Source organism: Coniophora puteana, assembly GCF_000271625.1.
Source record: "Coniophora puteana RWD-64-598 SS2 unplaced genomic scaffold CONPUscaffold_5, whole genome shotgun sequence".
Taxonomy (NCBI): domain Eukaryota; kingdom Fungi; phylum Basidiomycota; class Agaricomycetes; order Boletales; family Coniophoraceae; genus Coniophora; species Coniophora puteana.
Genome location: NW_006913057.1, coordinates 2,008,772 through 2,035,740, shown reverse-complemented (window position 1 = coordinate 2,035,740; position 26,969 = coordinate 2,008,772). Strand labels below are relative to the sequence as shown.

The 26,969-nt window shown below is 51.3% G+C and overlaps 8 protein-coding genes across 8 annotated transcripts; 4 read left to right on the top strand and 4 right to left on the bottom strand.

The window, feature by feature from the left end:
* Nucleotides 1-991: 991 nt before the first annotated feature.
* On the bottom strand, nt 992-7,253 carry CONPUDRAFT_81831 (uncharacterized protein). Its single transcript, XM_007769513.1, has 6 exons — nt 5,636-7,253; nt 3,496-5,577; nt 2,918-3,437; nt 1,705-2,863; nt 1,614-1,652; nt 992-1,555 (listed from the first exon to the last, which is right to left on the bottom strand). The coding sequence occupies exons 1-6, from the start codon at nt 7,222-7,224 to the stop codon at nt 1,308-1,310; spliced, it is 5,637 nt and encodes a 1,878-aa protein (XP_007767703.1). The 5' UTR covers nt 7,225-7,253; the 3' UTR covers nt 992-1,307.
* Nucleotides 7,254-7,740: 487 nt separating this feature from the next.
* CONPUDRAFT_123135 (uncharacterized protein) lies at nt 7,741-8,772 on the top strand. Its single transcript, XM_007769846.1, has 3 exons — nt 7,741-8,073; nt 8,133-8,185; nt 8,241-8,772. The coding sequence occupies exons 1-3, from the start codon at nt 7,902-7,904 to the stop codon at nt 8,577-8,579; spliced, it is 564 nt and encodes a 187-aa protein (XP_007768036.1). The 5' UTR covers nt 7,741-7,901; the 3' UTR covers nt 8,580-8,772.
* A 205-nt stretch (nt 8,773-8,977) lies between these two features.
* On the bottom strand, nt 8,978-10,306 carry CONPUDRAFT_123134 (multidrug resistance protein). The gene is made up of 6 exons (XM_007769845.1): nt 10,171-10,306; nt 10,079-10,118; nt 9,840-10,030; nt 9,704-9,785; nt 9,310-9,654; nt 8,978-9,227 (listed from the first exon to the last, which is right to left on the bottom strand). The coding sequence occupies exons 1-6, from the start codon at nt 10,254-10,256 to the stop codon at nt 9,039-9,041; spliced, it is 933 nt and encodes a 310-aa protein (XP_007768035.1). The 5' UTR covers nt 10,257-10,306; the 3' UTR covers nt 8,978-9,038.
* A 189-nt stretch (nt 10,307-10,495) lies between these two features.
* CONPUDRAFT_143750 (uncharacterized protein) lies at nt 10,496-12,530 on the top strand (the record flags this gene model as incomplete). The annotated part of the gene is made up of 4 exons (XM_007769844.1): nt 10,496-10,692; nt 10,741-11,392; nt 11,444-11,821; nt 11,874-12,530. 4 exons carry the CDS (start codon nt 10,496-10,498, stop codon nt 12,414-12,416), a joined length of 1,770 nt encoding a protein of 589 aa, XP_007768034.1. The 3' UTR covers nt 12,417-12,530.
* Nucleotides 12,531-13,245: 715 nt separating this feature from the next.
* On the top strand, nt 13,246-14,983 carry CONPUDRAFT_143749 (galactose mutarotase-like protein; the record flags this gene model as incomplete). The annotated part of the gene is made up of 8 exons (XM_007769843.1): nt 13,246-13,317; nt 13,382-13,480; nt 13,535-13,576; nt 13,628-13,683; nt 13,739-13,839; nt 13,893-14,333; nt 14,391-14,539; nt 14,599-14,983. The coding sequence occupies 8 exons, from the start codon at nt 13,246-13,248 to the stop codon at nt 14,818-14,820; spliced, it is 1,182 nt and encodes a 393-aa protein (XP_007768033.1). The 3' UTR covers nt 14,821-14,983.
* A 180-nt stretch (nt 14,984-15,163) lies between these two features.
* Nucleotides 15,164-18,795, top strand: CONPUDRAFT_164944 (uncharacterized protein). The gene is made up of 8 exons (XM_007769842.1): nt 15,164-15,520; nt 15,578-15,731; nt 15,783-15,925; nt 15,973-16,125; nt 16,175-17,795; nt 17,845-18,100; nt 18,152-18,551; nt 18,605-18,795. Exons 1-8 carry the CDS (start codon nt 15,291-15,293, stop codon nt 18,630-18,632), a joined length of 2,985 nt encoding a protein of 994 aa, XP_007768032.1. The 5' UTR covers nt 15,164-15,290; the 3' UTR covers nt 18,633-18,795.
* On the bottom strand, nt 18,749-21,045 carry CONPUDRAFT_54912 (Vps52-domain-containing protein; the record flags this gene model as incomplete). Its single annotated transcript, XM_007769237.1, has 10 exons — nt 18,749-18,874; nt 18,930-19,053; nt 19,101-19,180; nt 19,227-19,493; nt 19,552-19,908; nt 19,962-20,105; nt 20,161-20,400; nt 20,451-20,654; nt 20,710-20,844; nt 20,908-21,045. The coding sequence occupies 10 exons, from the start codon at nt 21,043-21,045 to the stop codon at nt 18,749-18,751; spliced, it is 1,815 nt and encodes a 604-aa protein (XP_007767427.1).
* A 1,568-nt stretch (nt 21,046-22,613) lies between these two features.
* Nucleotides 22,614-26,925, bottom strand: CONPUDRAFT_143746 (ARM repeat-containing protein). The gene is made up of 21 exons (XM_007769841.1): nt 26,615-26,925; nt 26,487-26,559; nt 26,376-26,437; nt 26,146-26,323; nt 25,874-26,095; nt 25,544-25,823; nt 25,379-25,492; nt 25,168-25,322; nt 25,026-25,116; nt 24,825-24,975; nt 24,585-24,765; nt 24,379-24,528; nt 24,281-24,326; nt 24,153-24,220; nt 24,031-24,102; nt 23,765-23,974; nt 23,522-23,710; nt 23,315-23,473; nt 23,095-23,267; nt 22,942-23,044; nt 22,614-22,891 (listed from the first exon to the last, which is right to left on the bottom strand). Exons 1-21 carry the CDS (start codon nt 26,872-26,874, stop codon nt 22,718-22,720), a joined length of 3,111 nt encoding a protein of 1,036 aa, XP_007768031.1. The 5' UTR covers nt 26,875-26,925; the 3' UTR covers nt 22,614-22,717.
* Between the last annotated feature and the right edge of the window lie 44 nt (nt 26,926-26,969).

Sequence of the window (26,969 nt, the reverse complement as noted above, 5' to 3'; positions counted from 1 at the left end):
AGGAGGGCCAGATTGACGTGCCTGTGGTATTGCCTGGGGATATAGCGACAGCCTGTTGGGTAGCGCATTGAATGGCTTTGAAGGTATTGGGGGCGGGGACGACGTGGTGTTATTAGGCTTTTGTGGAATTGGCGGTGGAGGCCCCTGAGAAGAGAAGGGCTGCATGAAGTAGTCGCCGTAATAAGGGACGCGCTCTGGGGACGCGGCATAGGCGGAGTATCTGTTAGCAGCAGGAGTGTTGGGGGACGCGGTGTAGAGGGGCGCGTGGGTAGAGGTTCTGCGGCCAGGGGTGAGTGGGTTTGGGTGGGGTGGAAGACTGGGGGGCTGGCTGGACGGCTGCATGTCTTGGGGGGGAGAAGGAAGAGTGTTGTAACGCGGACGATGAGCCTGTGCTTGTAGTGGTGGGGAGTACTCTTGCGGACTCGCAACGTTGAACGATGTGGAGTGCCGCGGAGGCCAGTGGCCCGACGCTGTGAAACAGACAGATAAGAATGGTGGGCCTCCTCTGGAAAGGTGATGAACTCACCTGATTGACCGTATGGATGCATCTTGTCAGGACCTCCGTGTGTGCTAGGAGTCGCCGGCTGCAATAGAGTGTACACTGCTCTTTGTCTGGGGCAGGACGCGTAGCAACTGAGAGAAGCAGACTCAGACTCGGACTCGGAGCACTGCTGCCAGTGGACGGTAAATGGCGGTGGGTGAGAGAGCTGACCAACGACTGGCCATCCTTGGGGGTGTCATTTCTATCTGGGCGCTTGTTGTTATCCTGCCACTTCCAATGTGCCTCCCTGGGCGCGTCACGGCGCTATTTACCCCCCGCTGATTGGCCCTGAGTACACATCTTCATCACTTTTTCGCTTACAGTGTGCGTTCTCACCGGCACTAAAGCTTACAGCGCTTATTATGCGCACACATCATCAAGCTTGTCGCATGTCGCATACAGTACGGTATTCACTTATTAGTTCACGCGTCTTTCCTTCCAACAATGAGCCGGTGATTGACAAGCAAGGCCGCAGATGTACAAGCCAAACATCGTGCAGAAAGCACATACTCTAGGACGTAACGTACAGTATGCTAGGCGAAAAAAACCGAAATGAATAGCGCAGAAAAATATGCTGATATGAGTGTATTGCAGTGAAAAGTGGCGAACGAGATGTGTGGAAATGGGTGACATGCAGTTGAACAGCGAGGCAATGAGAAGATGATATGCAAAATAGACACGAGACCAGACAAGCAAACGAACATAGAAAGAAGGAAGGAAGAGAAGAGAAAACAAAGACAACCAAACATAAGGCATTAAAGGGTCATTATACACGAACACCAGTGCTAATCTTGGTTGTTAGCGGGACTCCCGAAACAGCAGACGTTTTGAAGCCAAGCTTCCGCATCATAGCAAGCAAATCGGCCCGTTGCAGGGGCTTTGCGAGCGACCCGGCAAAGAGTGTGTCCAGATCGCTCACATCGGAGGCACTGTACGCGCTGACGGCAATGATAGGCGTGTTCGTGTTCTTGCCGTTCGTGTTCTTGATGTACCGTGCCGCACTCTCCCCATCAACTGTAAAATTAGAGACATTCAATGTGCTGCTGAAACTTCATTCAGTGATGCGACTTACGGATTGGCATGTGTAGATCCATCAGAATACAGTCAAATTCTGGATCCAAGTCAGACACGAATGTGCTGGAAACAACGTTGAGCTAACTCACTGATGTCCCCCATGGCCACGCTGATCGCCTCCGAACCATCTTGAACGACTATCACCCTGCACCCAAGACGGATCAACAACGTCTCGATGATCTTTGCTGTGATGGGGTTGTCCTCAGCCAGCAAGCATGTTACCGCTCGGTCACTCGGATCAGGCCCCTTACGGAGATCGATCGAATGAACGGATGACGGAGGGGTGGTGTCAAAGTGAGCTGATCCATGCCCTGCAGAGGACGTCCAATTGTCTGAGCCAGAGCCATCTCCCGCGTCCCCCGTGCTAGATACAGACGAGGTCCGTAGGCGACTTGGCATCGAGTTTCGACGCTCAACGCCCTCCAGCTGATTAAGCTTGAACCTCTCGACTGCTCCAAGCTCGGAGGGCTTACGGGCATGACCGCCAGTAGTACTTCCCGGCGTGGAAGATGGTCCGCTAGCGCGAGACGGTGATGACGCGATGGAAGAAGCCGATGTAGAAGGCGAAGGGGGGTTTGGCGAAGTGGGTTTCTGTTCCACTTGAGTCACAACGCTGGGAGGTTTCTTGTGCCGCTGTGAGAGGCTACGTTTGCGCCCGTGAACCATCGCGGGGTCTGATAAAGTATGGGTGATGGGTACGAGCTGGTCCGTCTTCAATTTGCGAATAACATCGTCGTTAGCCTGCTTCAGGACTGGCAAGTTCTTGAAACTGAAAGAACCGAAGTCATCTCCAGGAGAGTGATTGGCCTCTTTCGGAGTGTACACGGGCATGTTGGACGTGGAGATAAGCGGATTCAATGACGGGCTGTCCAATGGGTTCGAGATGGCTACATCTTCATCGTGGAATAGCTGAGGGATAGCTCCTCGCGGATCAAAGTAATCCGTTGACTCGGGATCTGTGATCTGTGGTATGAACGCAGCTTCAGTCGAGGTCACCTCGTCCCACACGATGTCAGAGAACCAAGGGTGTGCCTTGACCTCTTCGGCGCCGTTACTACCCAGACGCTCGCTTGGGTCAACGTCGATCAAGCGCTTCATGAAGTCATGGGCTTCGTCCGAGAAGTCGACCCAGTCTTCATGCCAATCAACCATGCCAGAAAGGATGTTCTCGAAAACCTTCTCCGGAGTTTCCGCATGGAAAGGAGGGATGCCGTAGAGGAACTCGTACGTGATGACACCAAGGGCCCACTAAGCAGATGAGTCAGTACGCGAATACCATCAACAACACATATCATCACAGACCCAGTCAACAGCAGCATCATCCCCGCGCAGACCAAGAATCGTTTCAGGTGCTAAATAATCAGGAGTGCCCACGAACTTCTGTTCCCCTGGTGGAGTGTTGCCGCCGCCAGAGTAAGAACGAAGGTCGGTGGTCAACTCCGCGGCAAACGACTGAAGAGGGCTCTCGCCGGCGCGGCGAGACAAGTGGTGCACCAGCGTGTCTGATCCGCCGAACTCGCCGACTTCATCTGTGGGGGGCTGATGAGGCGTAGTTCCAAGGCGCGGTACCGACTGTGGTCGCTGGCTAAAATACGAACCTCCGGAGCCTGTCATATCGGTGGGTAGCATTGGGGACGACAAGAAGCCAGAGTCAATAGACGGAGGCCTGGAGCGAGAGTCGTATCTGGTCCGCGTCCGCGTCCCGTGCCCAAGTGGGTTCTCGCGGGTTTGACGACCCAAGAGACCAATCCTACTAAGACCGAAGTCAGTGAGCTTAAGATGCCCATGCTGGTCAATAAGAAGGTTATCGGGCTTGAGATCACTGCCGGAACCGTACTCTGTTAGTGCATATATTCAACGAAAAAAAAATACCATCCTACCGATGTACAATGCCGCGCTCATGAAGATACTCCAAACCAAGAACGACCTCAGCAATGTAGTTCTTTGTCCATTCTTCAGGCAAAGAGCCAAGCGATTTGATGAGGGCCGCGCAGTCTCCTCCGTTCAGATACTCCATTACAAGGTACAGGTTCTCCTTGCTCTGGAACGTGAAGTACAACTTAGCCACGAAGGGCGACTCGGCTTGTCTCATGAGGATCATACGCTCGGCTTTGACGTTGGTAATCTGGTTCTTGGCGATCATGTCTGCTTTCTTGAGGACCTTGATGGCATAGTAATCGCCAGTGACTTTCTTCTTGGCAAGGAAAACAGAACCGAATGCCCCCTTGCTGATCGGCTTGATAATGTCGAAATCCCTTATTGACGTTGGGTTCGTGCGCGAAAGGGGAGCGGCCGAAGGTTGTCGAGGAGAAGTGGGACCGCTACTAGCTGATATAGTAGGGCTCAGGATGGGGTTGATTGTTGAAAGACGGCGATGACTTTTCCTCGACCCTGAGGGAATTTCCTTCGGCGACGACGTCGGCGACTCTGGAACAGCAAGCCTTGGCTCAAGGAGGTTGTTTGTGGACCGGCGTGTACGAATGGTGATGTTCTCGTGCATGGCATCATCGAGATTCATATAAGGTGGCTGGTCTTCAAGAGAAGATGCTGCCGTTATGGGGGCAGCAAGAGCGAGTGGTGACGAAATAGACGAGGGTGTCGACGAACGAGTGGGAAGCTTAGCAACTGCTTGCCACGTCGGCGGGATGAAGGTTGGCGCTGGCATAGAGACAGCGGCTCGACTTTCGGGCGGAGTAGGGATAGGTGCAGGAGAAGAAGCAACAGGGGTGGGCTCTGGACTAGTCTTCTGAGGTGTCTCATCCGACAACGAGAGCGATGACAGATCTGGGAGTCCTCCAAACGTTTGCTGAGGAACTTGCAAGGAAGCCGATGGTGGGCGTTCTCCATGAGCAGCTTCCTGCCTCTGACCTTCTTCCCCTTCTTCTTCACTTTCCTCTTCATCATCGTCCTCCTCAGTCGCATCCAAGAAGTTCTCAACCTTCTCCTGCCATTCCTGCCAGATCTTCTCCGCATAACGGATCGTGTTCTGCATCCGTGCGACGTTGTCTACCTTGGACCGAATGACAAGCTCCACATCTTCTGCGAGTTGCGATAGCGCGGGATCCTCGATCGATGGCTTGCACCACACACGAACTTGTGACATCTTCCGTTCAGAGCTGGGAGAGAGCAAACGCTGACGCTCAATGGGCTCCTTCGCCTCCTCCTCCTTGAGTGATGGCATCTTAACCTCGCAAGCGAGTGCCAAAATGTCGTCCAATGTGTTGAGTATGCGTAGCTGCATCTTCTTGACACCGACCCGTTGCATCTTGCCGCTGCGGAACATTTGCAATGGGCTTGACAGGATTGGTGATGAAGATGGCGTGAAGAGCGTCATGCCACGATACTGTGCAGGCACTCCGGGTGTAGGCGTTTCAATCACAGGAAGCAGATCCCGGATTGTATTGCGTAGCTCGCCGATAGTATCGTTGTGCTCAGCAATTTCAGCCTCCAGCCTGTGAACCTCAGCGCAGGTCTCACTATGCTTCTCGAAGTACCACTGAGGAATTTGACACTCGCAGATGCGGCATAGGATCGGGTCAGTGCAGATAGGTATGGAGAAAGGTAGGGCTGCTTCGACATCTTGAGTTGGTTGTCCCTCAAGGCGCTTCGAGAATTTGGTACTCTCGAGTAGTTCTTCTTCCATTTCTCCACCTTCCACCATTATATACGGCGATGCGTTCTCGTACTTCGGTGGTGCGATGGGCTTCACTACCCACATAGTGTGCGAGGGCTGTCCGTCCTCCCGATCGATCATGAGCATACCCTTGCCTTCCATCATCTGGTACAGGACAGCGTTGGCCGAAGGATCACGATCCTCGGGCTCCACTTGTAGCCTAAACCGGATCTCCAGAGTCTGCGACTCATCCTGCTGTAAACGTTGTGTCGCCTGCTTGAAGACAACCCAGTCTGAAGGAGCAAGAAGACGTGATATCCGAGTCCCAGTGAGCTCGACGGGGTCCGTTCTGAGAAGTATTGGTCAACGGTACAGGATGAAAAGCTGACCGACAGCATCTAACTCACCCGACAACCACGAGCCAAGCGTAGTTGACCCAGATAAAGTGCTCACCATCCAAGCTGATTTCCATGACAATGTTTTGGTTCTGAGCCGTCTCAGCTTGAAGACGAAGACGTTCAGTTGCCAACACACGCGCAGATTCATTATGTTCCAACAGCTTGCTTGGAGGGGTTGGAGGCATTTGCTCTGGGATTTTAGAGGACATCAAGAGGTCTTTTGGCTTGTCATCCCTTGAGCGTCGAGGCTGGCTTGTTGGTCTATGAAGCCGTAATCTATGGTCGTCCTCAGAGGCTCGTCGCATGAAGTTATCATCATGTCTTTGGCGGGATGTTGGTGTTGGGATGGGATGACTTTCCTCAGGAGGTTTCATCACGAACATCAGAGGTTCCTCCTGCTCGTCTCCATCATCGTCAAAGTTCCAGAAACTCTTCTCAGCCTCCCACCACTCCATAACACGACTAAGACTGGCGACCGCCAAAAGCACCTGCACGTACCAGTTGCGACCGTGCCAGTCTGGGTGATCATCCCAAGCCTTGCCAATTGCCTGCACCCGTTGCACAAGCGATTCACAGACTTTTGGCTGGGAAGTCAAGTGTGCTGTAGACATCTCGGTCACGTCAGTTGCAACGCCTATCAGGTCGTACAGTGCTGTCATGATGGGATCGACCGGATCATCCACGAGTATACGCGAGGACCGTCGATTTGACGACGAATTGAATGCACCGCCTGCGTCAGAAAAGCTACTGTGAGAAGTTGTTGGTGGCAATGGAGACCGGGACCGCGAGGTCGAGCGAGAACTCTGGCCCGACGGCACCGGGCGGACGGGAATATGGATTGAGCGGGAGAGCCGGCGTGAGGACATGCTCTGAGAGGGCCATGTCGTGGGAGCAGTATCCCTTACTCCCTTACGGGGACTAGCAACGTCGGACAGACCCGCGGTGGGGATGACTGGACTAGGCACATTGCTACTCGAGGCGGTGGAAGGACCAGGGGCGGGTTTATCCCACGGAAGCGTGTTTTGCCTGCGAAGACCTGGGCTAAACGAAGACGAGGTAGAAGCTGCAAGAAGGCCGGGCGAAGAGAGCCTATGCGTTAGAGAGCGGCGTGAGGAACTCTCGTCGGGATTAGACGCACGTTGTCGACTGTGCTGACTCTCTGGCTCTGGCTCATAACCGCTATCCGAGTAGGTATCCGCCTGAGACTGGGGGCGATGCTCTGCGCTCGAGTTGATGAAGTGTTCTCTAAGGGATTCGTAGTCGCCAACTTGAGATTCACGATCGTGGTCGTCGCGGTCCGACTCGCGTTGGTAGTCACGTTCCAATTCCCTGTCATGCTCCGATTCTCTGAGACGCTCCTCGAAGAAAGTAGTGACGTTGTTTATGACACGACGGAGCTCCTTGTCACAATCTGCCTTTGCTGTCTTGAGCCTGCGTGTGACATGCCTGCGAACGAAGGGCATAGAGACGGTATTTGAGCCTGAGCCATGGCTTGAACTTGGGGCTGTACTGGAGACCACGGAAGGCAGGACGGATTCTGGAGTGAAGACGAGGGGGGAGGGAGGCTGGCGACGATGCTGGGTCGCGGAATCAGACATGGGGAGGGGGGAGTCGGTGGAGAGGGAGGAGAGGGAGGAGGGAGAGAAGAGAAGGGGCGAGTCTGGTGAGGTGATTAGTGACATGCGGGAGGGCTGGCAGAGGGAAGAGGGTGACTGGTGACTGACGGAGGTGGGGCTGTTGAGTTTGCTACCGAGAGAGCATGGGCGGGAGGAGGAAAGGCGAGGGCGAGAGTGGACTGGTGACGGGAGACGGACGACCTCTGCAGGCACTGGCAGGAGGAGACGAAGGTCTAGATGATATCCATCCAAATATTATCCAATATTTCCCAGCACAAAATTACATTTCATCAGCTCCCCTCCGTGTCCCGGCCGACATCACATCTTCCCAATCGCACATCCTCACGCCCAAACCTCCTTACTTCATACGAACCTGCCGCCCATGACTGCATTACCCACGATCCGCACTCATATAAGCTCAATCTATCTCCCCTTTGGCCGCACGCTCCGCCCGAAGACTCTAGAGCCCGTCACCATGACTGTCCGCACTCTGCGCCTCAGCGCACTTCTCCGGGGGTCCGACCCTCTCCCGGACCCAATCTGCTTTTAGGCAATCTCCGTCCCATGAGAATCCGCGTCTGTCCTCCTGCCACCCCGGCTAACGCGACACCTCTTTTCCTTCTCTACTCTTACTATTTCCGTCCTTCGCGCATTCTACCATGCTCGCTCGTCTCCTCGCCAGCACGTCGAGGCAGCTCAGGCAGCAGTCCACCGTCCTCCCCGCTGCCCGCCAGTTCGCGACTTCCGCACCCGCGCGCGACGAGAACCAGGACAAGTCGCTCAGTCAGGTCCTCCAGGACGTCAGCGACGGACTTGAAAGAAACAAGCAAGGTACGTTGGTCAGGTGTCCCAAATTTTGATTCCATTCCTAATTCACACCTTCCCATCAGCCGAAGCACAATGGGCTGCTGAACGTCCGCGGTTCAAATTCCAAGCGAACACCGTAAGAAACGCGTCTCACTTCATTCGAAGCCGCAAGCCTGACATGCATTTGGCAGTTCGTTCGTCCACACTACTTTAGCCGAAAGCACCGTTATGGCTACGGTCTCTGGGCAGCCCCCACGAAGCGCGCACTCGTTGCTCCCGGTGGGCGCGAAGCTGCTCGCCACGACATCCTTCACCAGCTTGAAATCGACCCTCTTCATGAGCATGCCAATGTTCACCTTCTCTCTAAGTATGTCTCCGACATGGGCAAGATCAAGTCACGCATAGACAGCGGTCTGACCACCAAGAACCACCGCCGCCTCTCAAAGGCCATCAAGCGTGCCAAGATGATGGGCCTCATGCCTACACTCAGCAATCCCAAGCTGCATCCCAACTGGTCCTTCCGTAGGTAGCGTTGATATGAGCACAATGCAACTCCGTTCCGGCTAGTCCCCATGACCGATAATTCCTACCACGGCGCTTCGTCCTGCAAGAATCTAATCATCTTTACCAATGCCCATTGTCAGCCCCCGTCATGATGTGGACAAACTCTGCAGAGGTGTATCTGTCAAGTCACTACGGTGGCAAGGGTCTCTGCGCTATGTTATCCCCTGAAATAGCTAAGCCCTTGGCGATGGCGTAGTCGGTCTAAGGTTCCGAGCCTCAATTGATGCTCCCTTATTTACTGCGGAAGCCAGATTGCTTCCATACTGCACCTGATGCATCCTCTCACCAAAGACGCAGGAGTCGTCATACGAAGAACTTCGACCTAATTGTTGACTCGGTCGTGTGATAGGGATCAGCTCATGATGGGTAGGGCAAGTCTGAGGTCATTATGGCATATTTCTATCATAGTGTACAAGAGGTGATCATTAAAGTTCAGCGAGCAGCATTGTGCCTAAATTCTGTACAACCTGGTCCCCAATCGCTTTCTCGACTGCCTCCTCGAGATGCCGCTTTGGATCTTGTTTGCCCACATGCCTCGTCTTCAGCTTTTCGGGGTCCATCGTAGATTCTTCTTGAACAGATTTGTTATACGCCTCAGAAAGCGTAAGCATAGACTATTAGGCACCAGAGCCAGACCAGGGTGGGCAGGGGTTGCGGTCAGAAGACACCAGTGTGTCATTAAACAAAATCACAGACCTTGATTGCCTTCTCATTGCTCTCCTGATGTGTTTTGAAGTTCCGCAGGCGCAATCCTTCCGTCCAGTTCCGCTTGTGCAGATTCATCAGCATGGTCTGTTCCAGATCCGTCTTTCGGTAATTAACAGCAATCGAATAGTAGTGTCGGTTAAGCCCATGGACGAGGGCCTGGATGGAAGGTTTGTTGATATGCCCTATGTTCGACGTCGTCTGCCGGGGCTCACGTCCGGTAATGACGGTCTGCGGCTTGATCAACCGAAACGCATCGATGACGACCTTGCCTTTGACGGATTGTATAGGGTCGATCACCACGGCTACACAGCGATTCTGCATCTGCTCGAAAGACTTCCAAACCGTTTCAGCTACATGTGCCATGTCACAAAAGGCTACGTACTTGTTGCGTGTTAATATCGACGCTTGACAGCCAGCATCCGAAGCCAGGGTGGGAGTGATACCACCCAACAACCATCTCAGGTCTGCAGTTGGCGTGAGTATGTGCGCCATCGACACAAAGTAGGGCAAATACGCACCGTCCAGTTTGCTTCAGCATCTCCACCATGTTGGTTTGAAAGACATGGTCTACCGATTCGACGGTGACGGTTGTGCCAGATTGGGGCATGGCGAAGACATCCACGACTTGGACAGTATATTCGTCCACGAACTCACCAAGCATAAGACCCATAACCTCCATGGGAACACCGGCTCGCCCATGTTTGAGCATCTATGGTCGCGTTGAGTTGGAGATGACAAACAAGGGTTTAGATCGTACTTTGAGCAGGGCTAGTGACGAGATGTGAATGACCTCCCCACTAGATCCTTGTTAATACGAGACGCGTAAGATTGAGAAAAGGGGCCGCTCACTTGTCTGGGACAGACGTATCCTGGCGACCCGCGGCTCCGTGACGCATTTGCGCCTGGGCGAGCATTTGGCCAAAATCAGCGTCCATGACGATAAGATGATAGTGAAGGGAAAGTAAAGGCTATTGGTAGTGTAGACGAGAGAGCACCCGCTGACGCGTACCGACATCCCGCGCTATTTGTCCGTGTATGGCGAGAGCTTTCAATCCTAACAATACCAAATAGGCTGGCATTCATCCCTGGTGCGCCAAACTCAGACAGGGCTAATGAAATCATAAATCCTGCTTAATGGCATAACAATCCTGGAGCTCTTTGAGCCGCATTCGTTATGCCCACCAGCGAGCTTTCTGATGCTCTCAACCCCTACTTTGCCACTTCTAGGAATAGGCCGCCCGCGAATGCCCCTCCTCCGGACGGACAACAATCAGTTGCACCTAATGCAGCGGACTGTGTACCCCAAGGAAGCGGTCTCGAAACCATTGTGACAGAAAGCTCTCAGTCCGCTATATCACAGGTCTCACCCTCGTACGTACGCTTCTTAATTACCCCGTGCTATGCATTCATTGTCAGCAGCAGCGATGCTCTCTCCCCACGCATGCCCTCCGCTGCCTCGCTCACCGCTGTGCAAGAGCTTCTACGCTATGTTGCATCGACGCGTGAGGCGCAGGAAATTGAGCGTAAACGCCGCCTCGCATGGGAGCAAGAACAGGAGGCAAAGTACGCTCTCCGTCAGGCCGAGATGGAGCGGCACATGCTAGAGATGCGCCAGGAAATCACCAAGCTTCGGAGCCGTCTCGGTGCCTCAGGCTCGCCAGCAGCGAGTCCCTCGGTTCAGCCTGTAGCGGGGACGCATACGTCTCAGGTCACTCCACAGCTTCCTACGATGGGGCAGCAGCCTACACCTGACACTTCACCTGCCTTGTCTCACCACTCCACACCATACTTGTCGTCACAGAACATGGGGCGCCTCGAAGCAGGCCCTTCTAATCTTAATGTCATTTATCACCCTACCATGCCTCAGTCGCCTATCCTTACTCAGCCTGCGCGCTTCATCAACATGGGCCCTTCCTCACCACACTCTCAAGGCATTCCAACACAACGCAAGCGGTTAGCCAGTGAGCTCTCTAGCGACGAGGAGAGCAGCACTGATTCCAAGGACGAATCGTATCCGCGCCAACGCAACAAGCGACGTAACCACCACGATACACGATGTCTCACTATTCAGGTAAAGAGGCAGCTCTCTGCTCACCCCAGCAGTAGTCTGAACACCTTATAGCATGCAATGCGATTGCATATGCTGCGCCTCATGCAGCTTGAGAACGACAAAGCGTTGCCAGACAGCCATGTTGAAGGCACCACCTTGGGCCCTGACCAGCCAGTACGATTTGTCTGGGACAAGACCACACGTCAATCCGTGCATAACAATCGAATGAAGACACTCGTTCTGCGAGACCTGAAGGAAAACCGGGACCGGTACAAATACGTTCCCGAAAAGGATTTCAACAAGAAATCCTTGGATACGACCTTTGAGCAAGCTTTCGTGACTTTGAGGCAAAAGTACAAGGCACAGCGGGATGAGTCAGTGGCAAGAACCTACAAGCAACGTGAAGATACGAAGGCTAGAAGTTCTCGGAGAGCAAGTCGAAAGAAGACTGTAGGTGTCCCTGTCATTATCGTGAAAACTGTACCAAGACCTACTTGTATAGAAACTATGCAACCGGTCAGACGCTCGGAACCGACTTGATGCGTTTGAACACATCACCTTTGATGGAGCACTCCAGACGGAGTGCATGTCCTCTGAAGAATCTGAAGTCGAAGAAAGCCCCATGAACTCTCCACGCTCCTTCCTTCGCATCCGTGGATTGCCCTGGCGCAGTACACGACTTAGGCGCTTTTTCAACACCCTAGATGAGAATGATAGAGTTGAGAACGCCAACAAACCTCGACGCGGTGTCGGGCGCAAGGAGCGCTTTCCGGGCCCTCATAAGGATGGTCTCCCGATACCTCCAAAGGGCGTTGCTAGTTGGATGGTCAGCAAGCGGTGGATAAGCCTGATGAGGCAGACTCAGTCGGAGGTTCTGACAATATTGGCGGATTTAATCGAAGATCCACCAGGCTTTGACTGGAGTCATTTTGACGCTCTCGGGCAGGAGAGTGAGGATGAAGATATCGTTGGTATGGGCCAATACGGGGGGATGCAGCTAGCGCTGCAGTACGACGCCCCCTCGTCAGCGGTTTGGACTTTGTAGCACCACCTACGGATGTAGTGTGAAAACAGGTTATTGCGCAGGTGACCACAAACAATTCACTCGGATCGCACTTGCATGTTACTGCTTAACATTAATGACATCCATTGACATGGCCAAGGCACTGAAGGCGGTTTTGATGACGAAGGCGTCAAGGCCGAAGACGACACAGAAACTTTGAGAAGCATGCGTATTTTCTGGGTCGGTGCCTGGGCTAAATGGTTGCATCAGTGGATTAGATCTTTTTTACGACGTGCATGACAGCAACCAAGGCTATTTATATTGACAGGTCCTGACTAACCCCGCGTATGTTGTTGTCGCGTGGGTTGAAATCCAAGACGCGTCAACGCGCGCCAGACTGCAAAACCGGAGCATGTCATAGAAAAACGACCTGGTCTTTGGGTTATTTCGAAACAGGAAGCCTCGCTCAGCGTTCATGGCGATTTACCATCAAATTCGTTCCTTGAAAAGGCACTGGTGAAAAGCTCTAGAGCTAGCGGTCCGAGCTTTCCCCCTGGACGATGACGTGCCGCGTAGGTTGAGCGCGGGGAAGGGCGGGGGATGTTTACTCAATTAGGCGCCGACCCCACATGATCCCGTCCAGTCCATTCTTTCATTCTCGGAGGTTTGCTGTCTTTGACTGAGCCACCCTGATGGACTTGCTTCAATGTTGCGGTCTTCAGACGGATCGCACTCAGCTGATCTTCAGAACCATGTGTCTCACAAGACCGTCGCTGGGGTGCTGGGGGTGGAAGTAGACCACATAAAACCCGGGTGGTAGCCATTAGGCATTCAACGCCCCCCTTCCTTCTTGACCCAGAGTATAGTAAAGATGTTCTTTAAGGCTCTCGTTGCTGCTGCCGTCGTCACTGGCGCGTTCGCTCAAGATCCCTCGCCCCCAGATGTCTGTACATTGCTCACGCTGGCGTACATACTCACGTTCCGTTCTGACTTCTTCCCCATTCTAGGCCTTGGAGGGTCTGACCATCTACGCTCCGGATAACTCGTTCCAGGCCAGTTTCATGCGCCGCGGAGCGACCTTGACTAACTTCTGGGTCCCGGACAAGGTGTGTCGCTCGGAAGTTTCGACTTCAACCAAATATGCTTAAATCGACTACTAGAGCGGTAACTACCGTGATATCATCTTGGGTTTCGACGACCATGTAGGTGGAGTCTCTGATCTCTAGGAGACAGCGTCTCACTTGCTCTTGTAGACACACTACGTGTCCGATGACCTCGGTCACCCGTACTTTGGACCGGTTGTGGGCCGGTGAGTCCGCTTATAACAGCCAGCGTAGATTGTGGGTTCTAACCCGTCTTCTCAGCTATGCCAACCGCATCAGGAACGGCACCTTCACCATCCCCACCTCTAAATGGGCGACTGGTCCTGGGGATGTCTACCATGTTCCTTTGAACGAGAACAACCGTACGTATCTATGTGGTAGTTGACCCATTTCACGTCTGATAGCATTTGTCTAGTAACCGACACTCTTCACGGGGGTTTGACTGGTTACGACCGTCGCAACTGGACTCTCACCGCGGCGACGAACAACTCGCTCACCTTCAACTTGACTGATGTCAGCGGCAATCAGGGTTTCCCCGGAACCGTTAACGCGGGCATTCACTACGAGCTCGCGTCGAACTTGACCTTCAAGATCAACATGTACGCTACATCTGACGAGGACACCCCCATCTTGATGTCGTGCCATCACTACTGGAACTTGGAGGCCTACCAGGAGTCCCAAAACTTGACTGGCCACATGGCCATGATCAAGAGCCCAAAAGTCACTCTCGACAACGGCTATGAGATCCCCATGGGTACTTACATCGACGTGGCGGGAACTCCTTTGGACTTCAACACTGCTAAGTCCATTGGCGAAGCTATCCCCCAGACTGCAGGAAAGGACTACTGTGGTACTAGTACGTGAAACCTCATCTCTCTCTCCGCTCATCCCACTCATCCACGTAATCCCTCAGATTGCACCGGTATTGACAACTGCTTCATCTACGACAAGCCCGCGTCCAACAGCTCGACCTCCTCGAGCGATGACGAATCCTTGTTCTCGATCTGGAGTGTTAACTCTGGAATCAAGATGGACGTCACCACCAACCAAGCTGCCCTTCAGGTTCGCAATACATCCTTTGGTAGTTAAGCTACATTGTTCTAATGCATGCTTTGTTTCAGATGTACACCTGCAACGGCCTCTACAATGCTTCCACCCCTATTCCCAGGAAAGCCTCGCAGGGTGGCCCCAGCGAGCACTACCCTAACTACTCCTGCGTTGTGCTTGAGCAGGAGAACATTATCGATGCTATCAACAACCCCGAGTATGGTGCTGATGAGATCTACGGCCCTGGCCGTGACTACGTCTGGGAGGCTGTCTACAAGTTCTCCGCCTCAGGATAAACGAGCGCTGGATATTGGGATAGTGTTAGGGCGCCTTCCTCTCAAACCTACTTCAAACGGCCATGTCACTGGCAAGTATCACACTCGTTTCAGTATTTATTTATACGACAGTAGTCCGCTCGCTAAATTCTGCTAATACCTACATTTAAAAGACTTTGCTGTGCCCTCGTTGTCGTTTCCATTGAATTGATGATTACTGAGTGGAAGCTAAGGAGAATGTTCAGAATGTGTGGACTCTTGCTTTCTACATAGGCCTCCAGAGTTACTGGGGTTACATAAGCACGCTGTCCAGAGAGTTGCCTATTGCAACCCTGGCGGCGCTCTTAGTCTCCACATTTCGCCTCGGAAGAGCAGCTGCACCGAACTCGCAATGTGTCGCCCGTAGGCCTTACTTCCCTGTCAAATATCTCTCTGCAGACTTATAACAATCTACCGCAAACTCGTCGATCCTTGCCTCTCTTTTCCTCGTTATGCATATCTTCACCCCCAATCACGTGCACCTAATTGCAGCATGTTCTCCACCGTCATCCGCCCTCCTCTCCGCAGGTCCAGAATATCGGCCAAACGCTCAGGAGCTTTCCAAACTCACCTACTACGCCGCGAACCGCCCCGGTAAAATTAATAAACTCGGAAGTGAGCTCGAGAAGCGGATCAAGTCAGACAGTCACAAGGCTCAGGCCGGGAACGCTCGAGCCCGAGCGTGAGTTATCATACGCATGTTGGTGACCTGACAAATATTCAAGCATGTTTGCCATAGTTCTCTCCTGATTAATCTTGCCATTCTAAGAGACTTAGCTGTTGAATGTCGGCGGGAAATATCCCTTCTGTCACCGTCTTTGGTTGCCAGTATCAAGAATGCACTGGATGCGCTCCTCACCGACTTGGAAGTGTCTGCTAGGGCTGCTAGTGTGGTACGTCTGCACTCAACCACGCTCCCTTTCTTTTACTCAGCTAGAAGCTAGTTTACAGCCTGGTGCACCTACACTGATGGCCACGTCATAGGTGCAGATGCTATGCTTAACCAAGACTATCTCTCCATTCTCCACAAGTTTGCAGATCAAAGCGTTGCTGACCGCAAATCTGTTGATGATGAAATGAGAAACAGGTGAGGCAATTTCTCAGCGTTTTGCGACTATGCCAACGATATGTCAGAGCTCGACTTGTCGGCCTTGCCGCTCTTAATGGGGTTGTTACCTCCGATGTGCTTTACAGCTCGTCAACCCACTTCAAAGCACAAGTTTCTGTCATCATACAGCCCATCCTTTATCACATCATCAATACGGATCCGGAAGCACTGGAAGAAAGGTAGGGATACGTCAATCGTGACTCTAGCTACTTACATATGTGCTCGTAGTGCTGTCAAGGTCAAGGGCAAAACCACGACTTCTTACCTCCAGGAATACAGGACAAAGCCTCAGCTGGAGCGACGAGCAGCCTCTATACATGCTCACGTAGATGGTGAAAGTGGCCCTTCAACGTCCGAAGTTGTCGATGCCTCACTGCGTGTGTTGCTCAACCTTATGCAGCACTCTAGCGGCGGTCAAGTTGGAGTCATAACTCAAGCCATTTTTGAGAGTCTTGAGCAGCTACAAGGGTGGGAGAGAAAGTCACAATGCCAGTGGCTTGCACAGAAGATTTGCGAATGGACGCAATATCAATACAGATACGCATTGCCAACTCGTCTTGTGGAGCAACTCCTAGACACACAAGACTCTCCAGAACCCACAAGTCAACAAGTCACCCTTGTCGCGATGGTGACTATGGTCTTTACTTCCTCGATACCCCTCATCAACCTCTCGACGTCTGACATCATCTCCAACTTGATCTCATTGGTTTTGCGGCGTGTGTCTATTCTCCCTGATGACCCACTCTTGCCGGCTCTCGTCGAAGCTATTTCGTCACTCGGTTGTCATATCTATTACTCGGATCAGATTTCTGACCTTGCTGCTGAGCTCATAAGTCGTCTGACCTCTATCGAGAATCAAAGTGTCTTGAGGGCCGAATCAGAGAACGGGGGCAAAGCACGGAGTCAAGCAGTCAGGACTCTGCTATCAGGCTTACTGGGACTCATGAACGCAGCCAACAACCACGCTCAACCCAATGAACTTGAGCGACAAAATAGCATGATCAAAGCACCCTCTGTTTCCCAGAGGAGCGAGGGCGAGACTGTCGCCTCGGATCCACACCCTCGTGTACTACGGAGGACTCGTGTATCTGCAGAAACTTGGCGGGAGACGTTGACCTTCTTGTGTGACGCTGATTTCCCTGTGCGAAGTGACTATGCACAAAGCTTGGTCAACTACATGCGCATTGAGATACCGAAACGCGAAGCCCATATCGCCTCAGATGGTGTCAGAAGACCAGCCCCTCTATCAGAAACCAGTCCCACTGTTCAGGTCAATAGCGTGAACTTGCTGTTGTTTGGAGATTCCACGTCACGTTTCTTGCACGCTGTTCATGCACACGTTTACATTCTGGCGACATCGACGCTCGTGAACGTTTTTAATGTGACGCCATCTCCCGACGGTTCCCGCAGTGCCGACCTTGCTTCTACAGGCGTTGTTTCTGCTATTATGGAGGACGATTCTGGGTCTGTGGGCAACTCTATAGACCCACATACATCGTCCCCACAACGATGTCGCTCGCTGGTTCCTTCTACGCCAACGAAGCGTCAATCGACTTTGCAACGACTAGTCGATCCTTCGACGCGAGTCTCGTCCTCTACAACTGCATCTTTATCCGACTATGCTCACATATTAATGGTCCTCATTGTGATTCATGAAGAGATGCCCATCCGAAGCCTGCTTACAGGTGTCCCGATGCTCTTGGCCTTGGATGACGCCGCTACTTGCGATGCCAACTCCGATGAGCTCACTAAACAGCGAGCTAAGGCGGTATTGACCGTCCTCGCGCAAGTTTGGTTGAAAATGGCCAAGACTTGGAACTGCCCTGAGCTCGCAGCTATTGCCACAGAGGTGCGTACATCTGTTACTTCTGTTTGGTCAGGAACTAAAATTCTCGCAGGCAATGGACTCTCTGGACGGACCACCACACCTGCCATCCCTAGCTGTACAAATGCCAGGGGTCTTGCGCCCCGCAGAACAGCCTGTCCTTTTTGGTGATGAACATGTAACAATTCCTCTTGCGCGTGTGGACACAGCACGAGCCGTGGTGTTTTTATCAGCGTCTCGTTCTGCCCAGGAAGCCACGGGCTTGGATGAGGAAAGTTTACACCGTCGATTGACTACGAAGTGGTCACCAGAGCTGGCACTCAAAGAATGTAAGTTTCAAGCTTCAGTGGGTTCTGTGTCACTAACGTCCGGATCCAAAGCTGTGGAGCGTCCCAGCAGCACGCGTCACGTTACTGACGGAACGTCTCATCTCAAATTATCCCCAGCTCTTATGGCGATAGAGAACATGTCGTTGGCAAGCCTAACGCGGTCTGTCCGCGGTGGTGTAGGTGTCAGTGACCTACGTGAGGCGCTTGAGGGTCGCAACAACGCTTCTAACCCGGCCTTGGCCAAAGCCCCGTCTCTGTCCACTCTGGACCACACCTCTTCATATGATCATAGGCTGGAGTTGACGAAAGTGCGGTCCCGGCCAAAGAAGCGGTCACCTGCTCCTGGGACTGGTAATGTACGGGATGTGCTTGACGGACTAGGTATAGGCAAACAATCCGGGAACAACCTCCTGAAAGCCTCGTTCCCTGCCTTGCAGAAGTCAGCCACTCAGTGAGCTTTACGGTACTCTTCACGCTAACAAATTGTAACATCACTTTGAACAGATCGTCGTCTCTAGCTCCTGATTCATAATGTTCTCTAAGAATCTCTCCCACACTCATTTTTACATAGACTGAACTTGATTGTTACGCCTATTAGTCTAACAGTAGTCTTATTGCACCTATTATCTATTACCTTGCGGGACACTGTTATCGTCTACCGGACCTTTTCCCTTGGTTTACAGATACTATTCTCCTCCGAGCCTCCTCTTCTTTTTCGGCCCAATACGCGCTTTCTTGTTGAGATTTAGGATGCACACTCAACTGAGGATTACGCTATACCCATATAAATTAGGACAGACAAATCACACTGTTTGTGACGAATACGTACCATTAGTGCCTGTAGAAGGACTTCGTACAAGGAAGATTGCTTGGTGGCTTTGGCACCGGGATCACTGATGCTGTCGGTATGCTTAATGATTAGCTTCGTTAACTCCTGCCTAAGGCGGAGTAGACTGCAAATGGTCAGCGCCAGACTTTGATACAATACGGTGGATCGTACTTCGAAAAAGTCATGGTTTCCTCCTCTTGCTCTGTTAAAGTGACAAAGGCAACGAAAATGGCCGCGTATCGTGTACATATCTAACTTGCGGTCAGGAAAAATGCCTAGGATGACAATAACACATACTGCAGAGATAGATTCATCTGTTGTTGTAGCAGCTCGACTGAAGTAGCTTGTGGAAGAACCCTCAGCTAGCTTTCTCAGCGCCTCAACCTGCTCTGACATGACTTTTTGAAAGATAGGCCATATTTGCAAACGGATCGTGAACATGAATGTCTCAAGAGGCGCACAGCCGCGTCTCTGGACTTCGGCAATGATTACCTCACTGAGCCGTGCCATGGTCAAAATGGGTATCAGAGATGGGCTGGGTTCCAGCAATGACGAGATAAAAGTCTATTTGGGACAGACTGTTAGCTAACTCAGTTGACCAATTTGGCTAATGGAAGCAGACCTTCGAGTAGTCTAAAATCGGTTCAACAATTTGTTTCCACAGGGCGTCAAGTGATGCTTGTTCTGTCTTGGACAAAGGTGCCGACTGCGCAGCATCAGATTCACCCCTGGCGTGACTGAACGTTCTAGCAATTGGAGTAGCCAGCTCGGATTCTAGGACCGACTTTCGGTCGTCAGCACCACCTCTGTCAGGTGATAGAAGCATGCTGCTCTCCCCAGGAGAAAAAGCAGTCAGCTTGAGTGTCGGCCTCGCGAATGGCTCCGGCCGGAAAAACTGCATAACAAACGAGTATTCCGCTGTGGCGTTGTCCATCAACACCATCATCAAGGACCTGTATATAGCCTCAGTGGATTCTTTCTGGGAGGTATTCGTCAGAAATTTCAGTCTGGAAAAGCAACATTCGTACGTACATATGACTTGTTGTCTCCCATGAACGCTAGGATCACACCCGGGCCGTCCAATTTTGCATGCATGAGACGACTAGGACCGAAATCCGCATCTCCCTTTTCGCCGCTTGCCGGGATAATAGTTTCCACTGTTTGCGGTGACCTGCTCTGGTGTCGGAGAATGAGATTGAAACTGGCTAGGATGGAAAAAGGTAAACCTTACCTTGATCCATCCAAGACTACGAATGTATCGCCTAAAACCGGTTTCATAGTAAGTGCGCACAGCACCTGCATATGATCTCTGGACTTCTTGTGCAACAGGAGGCGCTTGCCTCTGCAGAAAAGCGAAGAGTGGGCGATATTTCATCAAGACGGACGCTTGCATAACTTGCATGTTCGTAGTCGCACTTTCCCGTATAGGCTGAAATATTGCGAGGAAGAATGCCCTCAGTTTTGTGGCTACCTTTCTCTTAGTAAGCACCCACCACAGATGGGCGAGTTGGTAACACTCACCACGATGCGCAATCCTTCGGCTACATCTGCGAGATCCCGTGCAGCCTTGACACGCGAACGAGCCTTCAAAGACTCTAGTCGCGTCTCAAAGTTCTGGATAGCAGGTATCCAAGGCTCGCCTACATCCGTGCTCAACAATGTATTAGCCAGAGGAGGTGGGATGACAAGCTCGGAGAGTAGTCCGGAGAGTGGTTTCTCGATTTTCTGAGTAGGCAATTAGTGGGTCGGTCATAGAAAAAATGCTGGAGCTAAGACATACGCGCCGGCTCCTCAATCTATTGTCGATATCTTTGCTGCGATCCTGAAGTTCCGAAATTTGTCCTGATACCAAAGACAAGTCCTTCTGGAATGTGGCGAGGAAAGATTCGAGAGAATCAAGAAGACCTGTGCTAGCCTAAAGAATGTTGTTAGCCAGTCAATGCCTTGCAGCTGTAGAGGTTATGGGTTTGAAAGGCACCTTTACTTGGTCGTGTAGCCCGACGAATTCCCTTGCTTTGCCATGATCTAAGTGGAATGGGTAAGGGTTATATGGGCAGTGCGTCGGCCGTTGTCCCAGAGGACTCACAGAAAAACTTGTCGCGATCGCCAGGTTCATTCCGAGTCACGCCCTGTGAAAGTCCTACAGTCAAAGAGTATTTATGAGCGTTGGCTCTAAGAGAGGATTGTGCGCTCGCCTTCGAGAGTGCTGTTACCAGCCATAAGCTACCTCCGTCACGGAACCAATTAATGACTCCCAAGTAGTGAACCAGTTAGTCTTTCCCAATTAGGAATATCTCCTGTTTTGACTCTAAAAACCAACTGGCACCCAACACCACAAGCATTATGGCACAAACTCGCTACAGACTCGTGATTAATCCACACTTTGAGCCCTGTCCTGGACGTATTGCTTATCAACCGAATCTACGGGCTTTTGTTTCTCTCGCGAGTCTCACTACAGCTTGAAGCCTCTGACAGTGCTGCTGCCTCACACTCGGGACTCGAGTCTCAGCCGCAACATGAAGTGCTCAAGCTCAAGGCCCGATCAAAATAAGCTACGTACGCAGCTCAGGCTTCCATACTCTTACCTCAGGCATCCAGCATAATCATTCATGGGCCTCAGCTTTCGTCACATGCGTAAACTCTGGCTCGGTAAGTCTTTCAACCTGTTGGATGTATAGCTTTGTGGCTCAAGATACCTCGCGCTTAGTCCTTATGGCCCTCCTGTCCTTGACCTGTATCATTATCTCCATGATCCTCTGGGAAAAAGGCTATTGCAAGGACAGCTCTCTTGCTCCTCTGCTCGCCATTCCTTTGGGCTCTATAATTGGAGTGCTGTGGTCGTATGTTATTAACATGTTATTATTGATCACAACTGAGGTGTCTCCGCAGAACCACTCGAAAACAATTCAAGCAAAAGCAGATGGTCTGCTTAGAGATTACGTGGATATCCTCTATGGTCCCATTTCAGATCGGTAAATCCTTATCTTTCTGACGATGAACCGTTGACTCTAAATCCTGAGCGATCCTGGACAGTTCTTGGTCTATTTGCGATGGGCCTTGAAGTACCTTCGTCTATCTCCGAACATACGTTGTGTAATGCTCTCATCATCAACGTTTGGTTGAATTGCACCCTCGGTAAGCTGTGACTAACACCTGGGTTAGTGCTTCTTATTCACCACCAATGACAACAGCATTCAGTTACGCTACCTCACTCGTTCTCTTATCTATCTTTACGCATTTGTCTTATGACAAAGATGTCTGGTCTCGCGACCTCGACTCCAGCCCCTCGCCGTTCCCTATGGTCGCCATTCTAGTCTTTGCATTTCCTTGCTTAGCCCCGCCCGAGGATTGCAGAGAACAAGGGCTGCAGTGTCTACCGGGTTGTGCATGCGCAACAAAGCTTTCTCAGTCGTCGTCAATGTACGCCGAGCCATCGATCCAAGATACATCTGAAGATGTACTCAAACCAGAAGGTACTGTAAAGGATTCACAGCTTATACCAGTCCGGGTCCCTACCTCAATGGATAGACGCAATGTGATTGTTGTGGAATTTGGAGCCTAATAGGGCTCTTCTTCAGAAAATTCAAGAACATATATATCAAAGCATGCATGTACCTAGCTGTAGAAGAATAGCTAAGAGACAAGTATCGAATCGAATTTTTAGTCAAAGGATGCGAGCAGATTGAGCATCGTATTATACGAATGAATTAACCAAAAGAAAAGGGTGAACACAATGTCATTTTCCTAACGATTGAGGATCTTGACGATTTTTCTGTTTGGCACCCTAGCTACTTGGATTTTTTCTGCAACTCGTCTTGTATCTGGTTAATGAGCGCCTTTTCCGTCTTATCCAAGTATTGGGCCTTAAAAGCCACCGAGCCGCACACTTGCTCCGCTTGTTGTAACGCTGAGCCAATAATAGTGACGAGCTGCATAGTCTTAACAGGATCACGATTCAGGAGCTAGACAACGTTGTTAGTCGCTAGTTATAACCTAGATTGCGATGACCTACCTCCTGTCGACGGGTGTATTCTAGCGTATTTTCCGAGCCGTTGTAGAAGCTGTGTGGGACTTCATCGAGATCCCAATGTCTAATCAATGGTACGTTCCCGTCGCTGCTTCGGTGTTTAGGGGGCTGAATCAAACTATGATGGCCACGACACACCTCGAATCCTCCGACAAATTCTGCGACTCCTTGATCTCATATAACACGTCCGTCCACATGTTGAAAATCTCGTTTGGCAGACGGTCCAAAACCTCAGGGCGACCCGTTGAAACCAATGAGGCCATTCCAATAGCCACAAGTTTACGGTGTCTAGGTTCTGACATGTGATCAAACTACGGGCGTGTCAGTGTTAAGGGAAAGACCAAGGAATGGAAAATACCTGTCTCCACCACTGGTCTAAGACGATCTCAAAGACAGTAGCTTCCGGGACATTCTTGGACTGAGCTACCGCAGCAACGAGTTGCAGGAGCATTTGGCGATCAGCGAGTGCAATGCGCGCAAGGAGGTACACGCATTCTGTGTAAATCAGTGTGGAACTCTGTAACCACATTAGCAGTTGTCTGGGCCTCTTCGATCGCTTCCGTACCTTTTCATCCTCGAGTATGCGGACGATGTGGGGGAATACGCCGGAGATATGCAGGGCCTCTCCCCACAAAGATGCAGGAGCGCACTGAGCGACAAACTGGAAGACCACCAGGATGTCTCTGATGTTGGCAGATATCGCCTGGCCGGCAAGAGGCGTCAGGGCTGCCTGAAAAAGCTGGACGGCAAAGTTCTTGGTTTAAAACAAGTAAGTCATCCTGTCTCGTTTCTGAGCAAGTCTGCCTACCTGTAAGATGGTTGTCGCGTCCAATATGATGTAAGATTCAATGATAGATGTAATGCTTCCAAGTAAATCAAGATGTTCAGACATGAGCGACAGAGCGAGCGGGAATAATTCCAACAGCGAGGGTTGACCCGGGGCACTAGTCAGCGTTGATGCGTTTCTAATGGTCATCGTCCACAAGTTGAGACCATCTTCGTCAAGATGCACGGCAACCTAAACAAGAATCAATGGGCACATGTTACGATTGAAACCTTGTATGCTAGATTTACCTTCGGAGACAGGCTCTCGCGTATGAGCGGTATAATAAGACCATGGAGGGAGGGTGAATGGTCTTTGGTCGCCTGGAACAAGTCTCATGAGCTGATACATTGACGGAGTCATCAAAACCAACCTCAACCAGACTCGTCACCGTCACCAGCAGCGAAGCTTTCAATAACCACTCCTCGTCCGCGTCAGTCCCTTCCAAGAGGTTTAGTTAATAAGTCATTTAGGAAGTAAAAGGTAAGTGTAGGGCCTCACAAAGGGACGGTATGGCATCCGCTATGAGCTGAGCGTGCGGGTTAATCTAAACGGTGACTTTGAGCTTTGTTCGGACAGACGGGCTGGATAAAGCTTACCCATTGATCACCACGTTGTATTACGACGTTCAGAGTATCAACCAATCGACGTTTACTCTCGATGGCATCCGCTTCGTTGACCAATTTCAACAACTCAGTTGCCGCCGTGGGTAAATATGGAGCAAAGACGCTGATGTCGAATTCCACTGTCTGGAAACTCGAAGATAGGTCAAGGACAACTATGAATTAGAGGAGTAAGTACGTACATCTACGCACTCGCGAAGTGCGTGGGCGGCTGTCAGGCGCACGACGGCGTCCGTCCCTGGCCCACGATCGTGCAAGAGGTGAATAAGAACTTTCCAAATGTTTGGATCGCTCGGAGGAGAGCATGAGTCTCCAATCCATTTTCCTATAAGCCAAGCAATGCGACGTTTGATGATCGGAAAGCTGAGAAGCAGACCATACATGAGTAATTTTGTTAAACAAAAAGGGAAAGCATATAGTACTTGGCGTTCGTGCTTTGAGCTTCAGCGACGAGGTTATGTTTGAGCCACTCTGTGAACGGTATCACGTCTTTTAGACGTGTTGCACATCGACCTATAGCGCAATAGATGGCCTCCTTCTGGACGACGCTTGCAAGGTCTTCAGTGGGCTGACCTACCGTAGGATGAGATCACAAGTAATCCATGGGAATGTTGCGCACTTGCCAACTATCTGCTTGAAGGTCGTTTCAAGTAGTGGTGTGACGTATTGCTTGTATTGAGACGAGAGAGTCACCAGAACTCGTTCACCGCATGGCTAGCAATGCCTGAGATGCGGTTTAGCATATTTGATGAGCTATTAACTTACGCGAAGCTCATATTCCCACTGCTCGTTCTCTCTGTCTTCCATGTTGACCCATTCCTCCGGGTCAGCCATCCAGCCTTCAAGATCAGCTGGGTTCAGAGGCATGAAACGCGTGACAAGTAGACGAACAGCTTCCTCGACGAACTCTTGCGGAAGAGCTACAGGCAGATTAGCGTCTGAGAGTACTCTCAGAAACGGTTCTATAACCACATACTTAATTCGTTGGGTGTGCCGTTTTTGCGAACCGGGGTCCATTGTGCGAGATTATCTTTAAACAACACCATGGCTTGTACCAACAGCCGGACAGGATACACAGCGGTATTAGAGTCTGAAACTGACGTTGAGAGTCGTGCACAGCTTCTATAGTTGATGACAATACCTTCTACGTAATCCGGCGGACTGTTCGTTGCCTGCACGACCTTCTCCCAATAGAAGAGGACTAGTTCACTGCAGCCCGGTAGTAAAACGAAACGTGTCGTGTCGAGCTGCTGCATCCTGCGAAACAGCTTTCCAAATACTCGGACATGTCTAGTGAGCTGGTCTAGGGATTTTGCAACAATTGGCTCCAGTGTAGGCGACCTGACCACGACGACCAGTTGCGTGCGCAGATCAAGCAATGTTTTGGCTTGACTTGACGACGCTTGGAATAGTTGAGCAAGCTGCTAGGGTGAATATACTGAAGGAAAGATGATGAAGCATTGAAACACACCCAGCCTTGCATATCATCAATATTGGCTCTGGCCTTTCCGGTCTTGCCAAACTGCCCATACACCCATACACCCATCTTGACAAGACATTTATAGACTAGATGGGCAATTAGAAGGTTTTGAGGCGTACGCTGTTGACCGAGGTCGTTGGGGGTGAGGGCTGACAGGGATGCTGACAGTTGAGAGTAGTAGAGAAACATGCCGCCATGAAGTTGACCGGTGATCTTCAGGTGCGTCAGGCTAGCGGAACGGGTGGTATTCAGAGTATACTGACCTGGGCCATGGTCTGTATACCTCCTGGCAACTTGATGCTAGCAAACTCTTTGATGATGGAGTTGAGAGCCTTCAAGCTACGACGAAGAACGAGATATGCGGCGGAATCTGGATTGCCTGAAATATGAAGCTGCATATTGGTATTAATGATTTGTGTCAACTCAGTTATGAGATTGGGCCTTTAAGAGTTTTCAGAGAACCCTCAAGATATAATAATGGGCCCATCCGCACCAGGCAGTAGGAAAGTCCTGGCGAGCAAGCCTGGCCATGATAATTTCATTGACCTGAGCGATCTAAGGCTAGTTGAGTCTGAAACCAACTGATACATTACAATACACGTACTGTATCGTCCTCTTCTGAAAGGAAAGCCATGCACCGTGTGCGAACACGCGTCCGGTGTTCATCATTAAGAACTCTGATATCACGTCCACATCGTCACAGTGATGGTTCGGAGGGCGGCAAGCACTTACTTGCGAGATTTCCAATGTGCTAGCGCGGCGTTCTTGAACTGAATGATAGCCTGTTGCCGAATCTGAGGGGCAACAGATTTCTGTGACGCGATTTCATGCAGGCCATCATAGGTCCCAAACATGTCCATCATTTCCTTGAGACGCGTACTTGATGCCTGTACGCGCCAGGGCTCCTGGGAAGTGGCGGCGGAGATGACATTGAAGAGCTCCTCCTGATTCACGTTTTCGACCTGAACGCCGAGCTTTTTAGACTCGTTCATTGTTGCTCAACGAAGATCGATGGACGAGTGAGTGTACGAACTAAGAATCTGGGCGACCGCGGATCGGATTCCGGCGCGAGGGGGAAACCTTGGTC

Bases quoted from the DNA above. Each gene is read 5' to 3' on its own strand.
- CONPUDRAFT_81831 (XM_007769513.1), bottom strand. From the start codon at position 7,224: ATGTCTGATTCCGCGACCCAGCATCGTCGCCAGCCTCCCTCCCCCCTC. The intron at 1,653-1,704 runs GTGAGTTAGCTC...ACTTGGATCCAG, and splicing joins CGTGGCCATGGGGGACATCA to AATTTGACTGTATTCTGATG. The intron at 1,556-1,613 runs GTAAGTCGCATC...CTAATTTTACAG, and splicing joins GGATCTACACATGCCAATCC to TTGATGGGGAGAGTGCGGCA.
- CONPUDRAFT_123135 (XM_007769846.1), top strand. From the start codon at position 7,902: ATGCTCGCTCGTCTCCTCGCCAGCACGTCGAGGCAGCTCAGGCAGCAG. The intron at 8,074-8,132 runs GTACGTTGGTCA...CCTTCCCATCAG, and splicing joins ACTTGAAAGAAACAAGCAAG to CCGAAGCACAATGGGCTGCT. The intron at 8,186-8,240 runs GTAAGAAACGCG...TGCATTTGGCAG, and splicing joins TCAAATTCCAAGCGAACACC to TTCGTTCGTCCACACTACTT.
- CONPUDRAFT_123134 (XM_007769845.1), bottom strand. From the start codon at position 10,256: ATGGACGCTGATTTTGGCCAAATGCTCGCCCAGGCGCAAATGCGTCAC. The intron at 9,655-9,703 runs GTACGTAGCCTT...ACGGTTTGGAAG, and splicing joins TCGATATTAACACGCAACAA to TCTTTCGAGCAGATGCAGAA. The intron at 9,228-9,309 runs GTCTGTGATTTT...GGTGCCTAATAG, and splicing joins GCAATGAGAAGGCAATCAAG to TCTATGCTTACGCTTTCTGA.
- CONPUDRAFT_164944 (XM_007769842.1), top strand. From the start codon at position 15,291: ATGCATATCTTCACCCCCAATCACGTGCACCTAATTGCAGCATGTTCT. The intron at 17,796-17,844 runs GTGCGTACATCT...AAATTCTCGCAG, and splicing joins TCGCAGCTATTGCCACAGAG to GCAATGGACTCTCTGGACGG. The intron at 18,101-18,151 runs GTAAGTTTCAAG...CCGGATCCAAAG, and splicing joins AGAGCTGGCACTCAAAGAAT to CTGTGGAGCGTCCCAGCAGC.
- CONPUDRAFT_143746 (XM_007769841.1), bottom strand. From the start codon at position 26,874: ATGAACGAGTCTAAAAAGCTCGGCGTTCAGGTCGAAAACGTGAATCAG. The intron at 26,438-26,486 runs GTACGTGTATTG...AACTAGCCTTAG, and splicing joins TTTCAGAAGAGGACGATACA to ATCGCTCAGGTCAATGAAAT. The intron at 23,474-23,521 runs GTACGGAAGCGA...ATGTGGTTACAG, and splicing joins GCATACTCGAGGATGAAAAG to AGTTCCACACTGATTTACAC.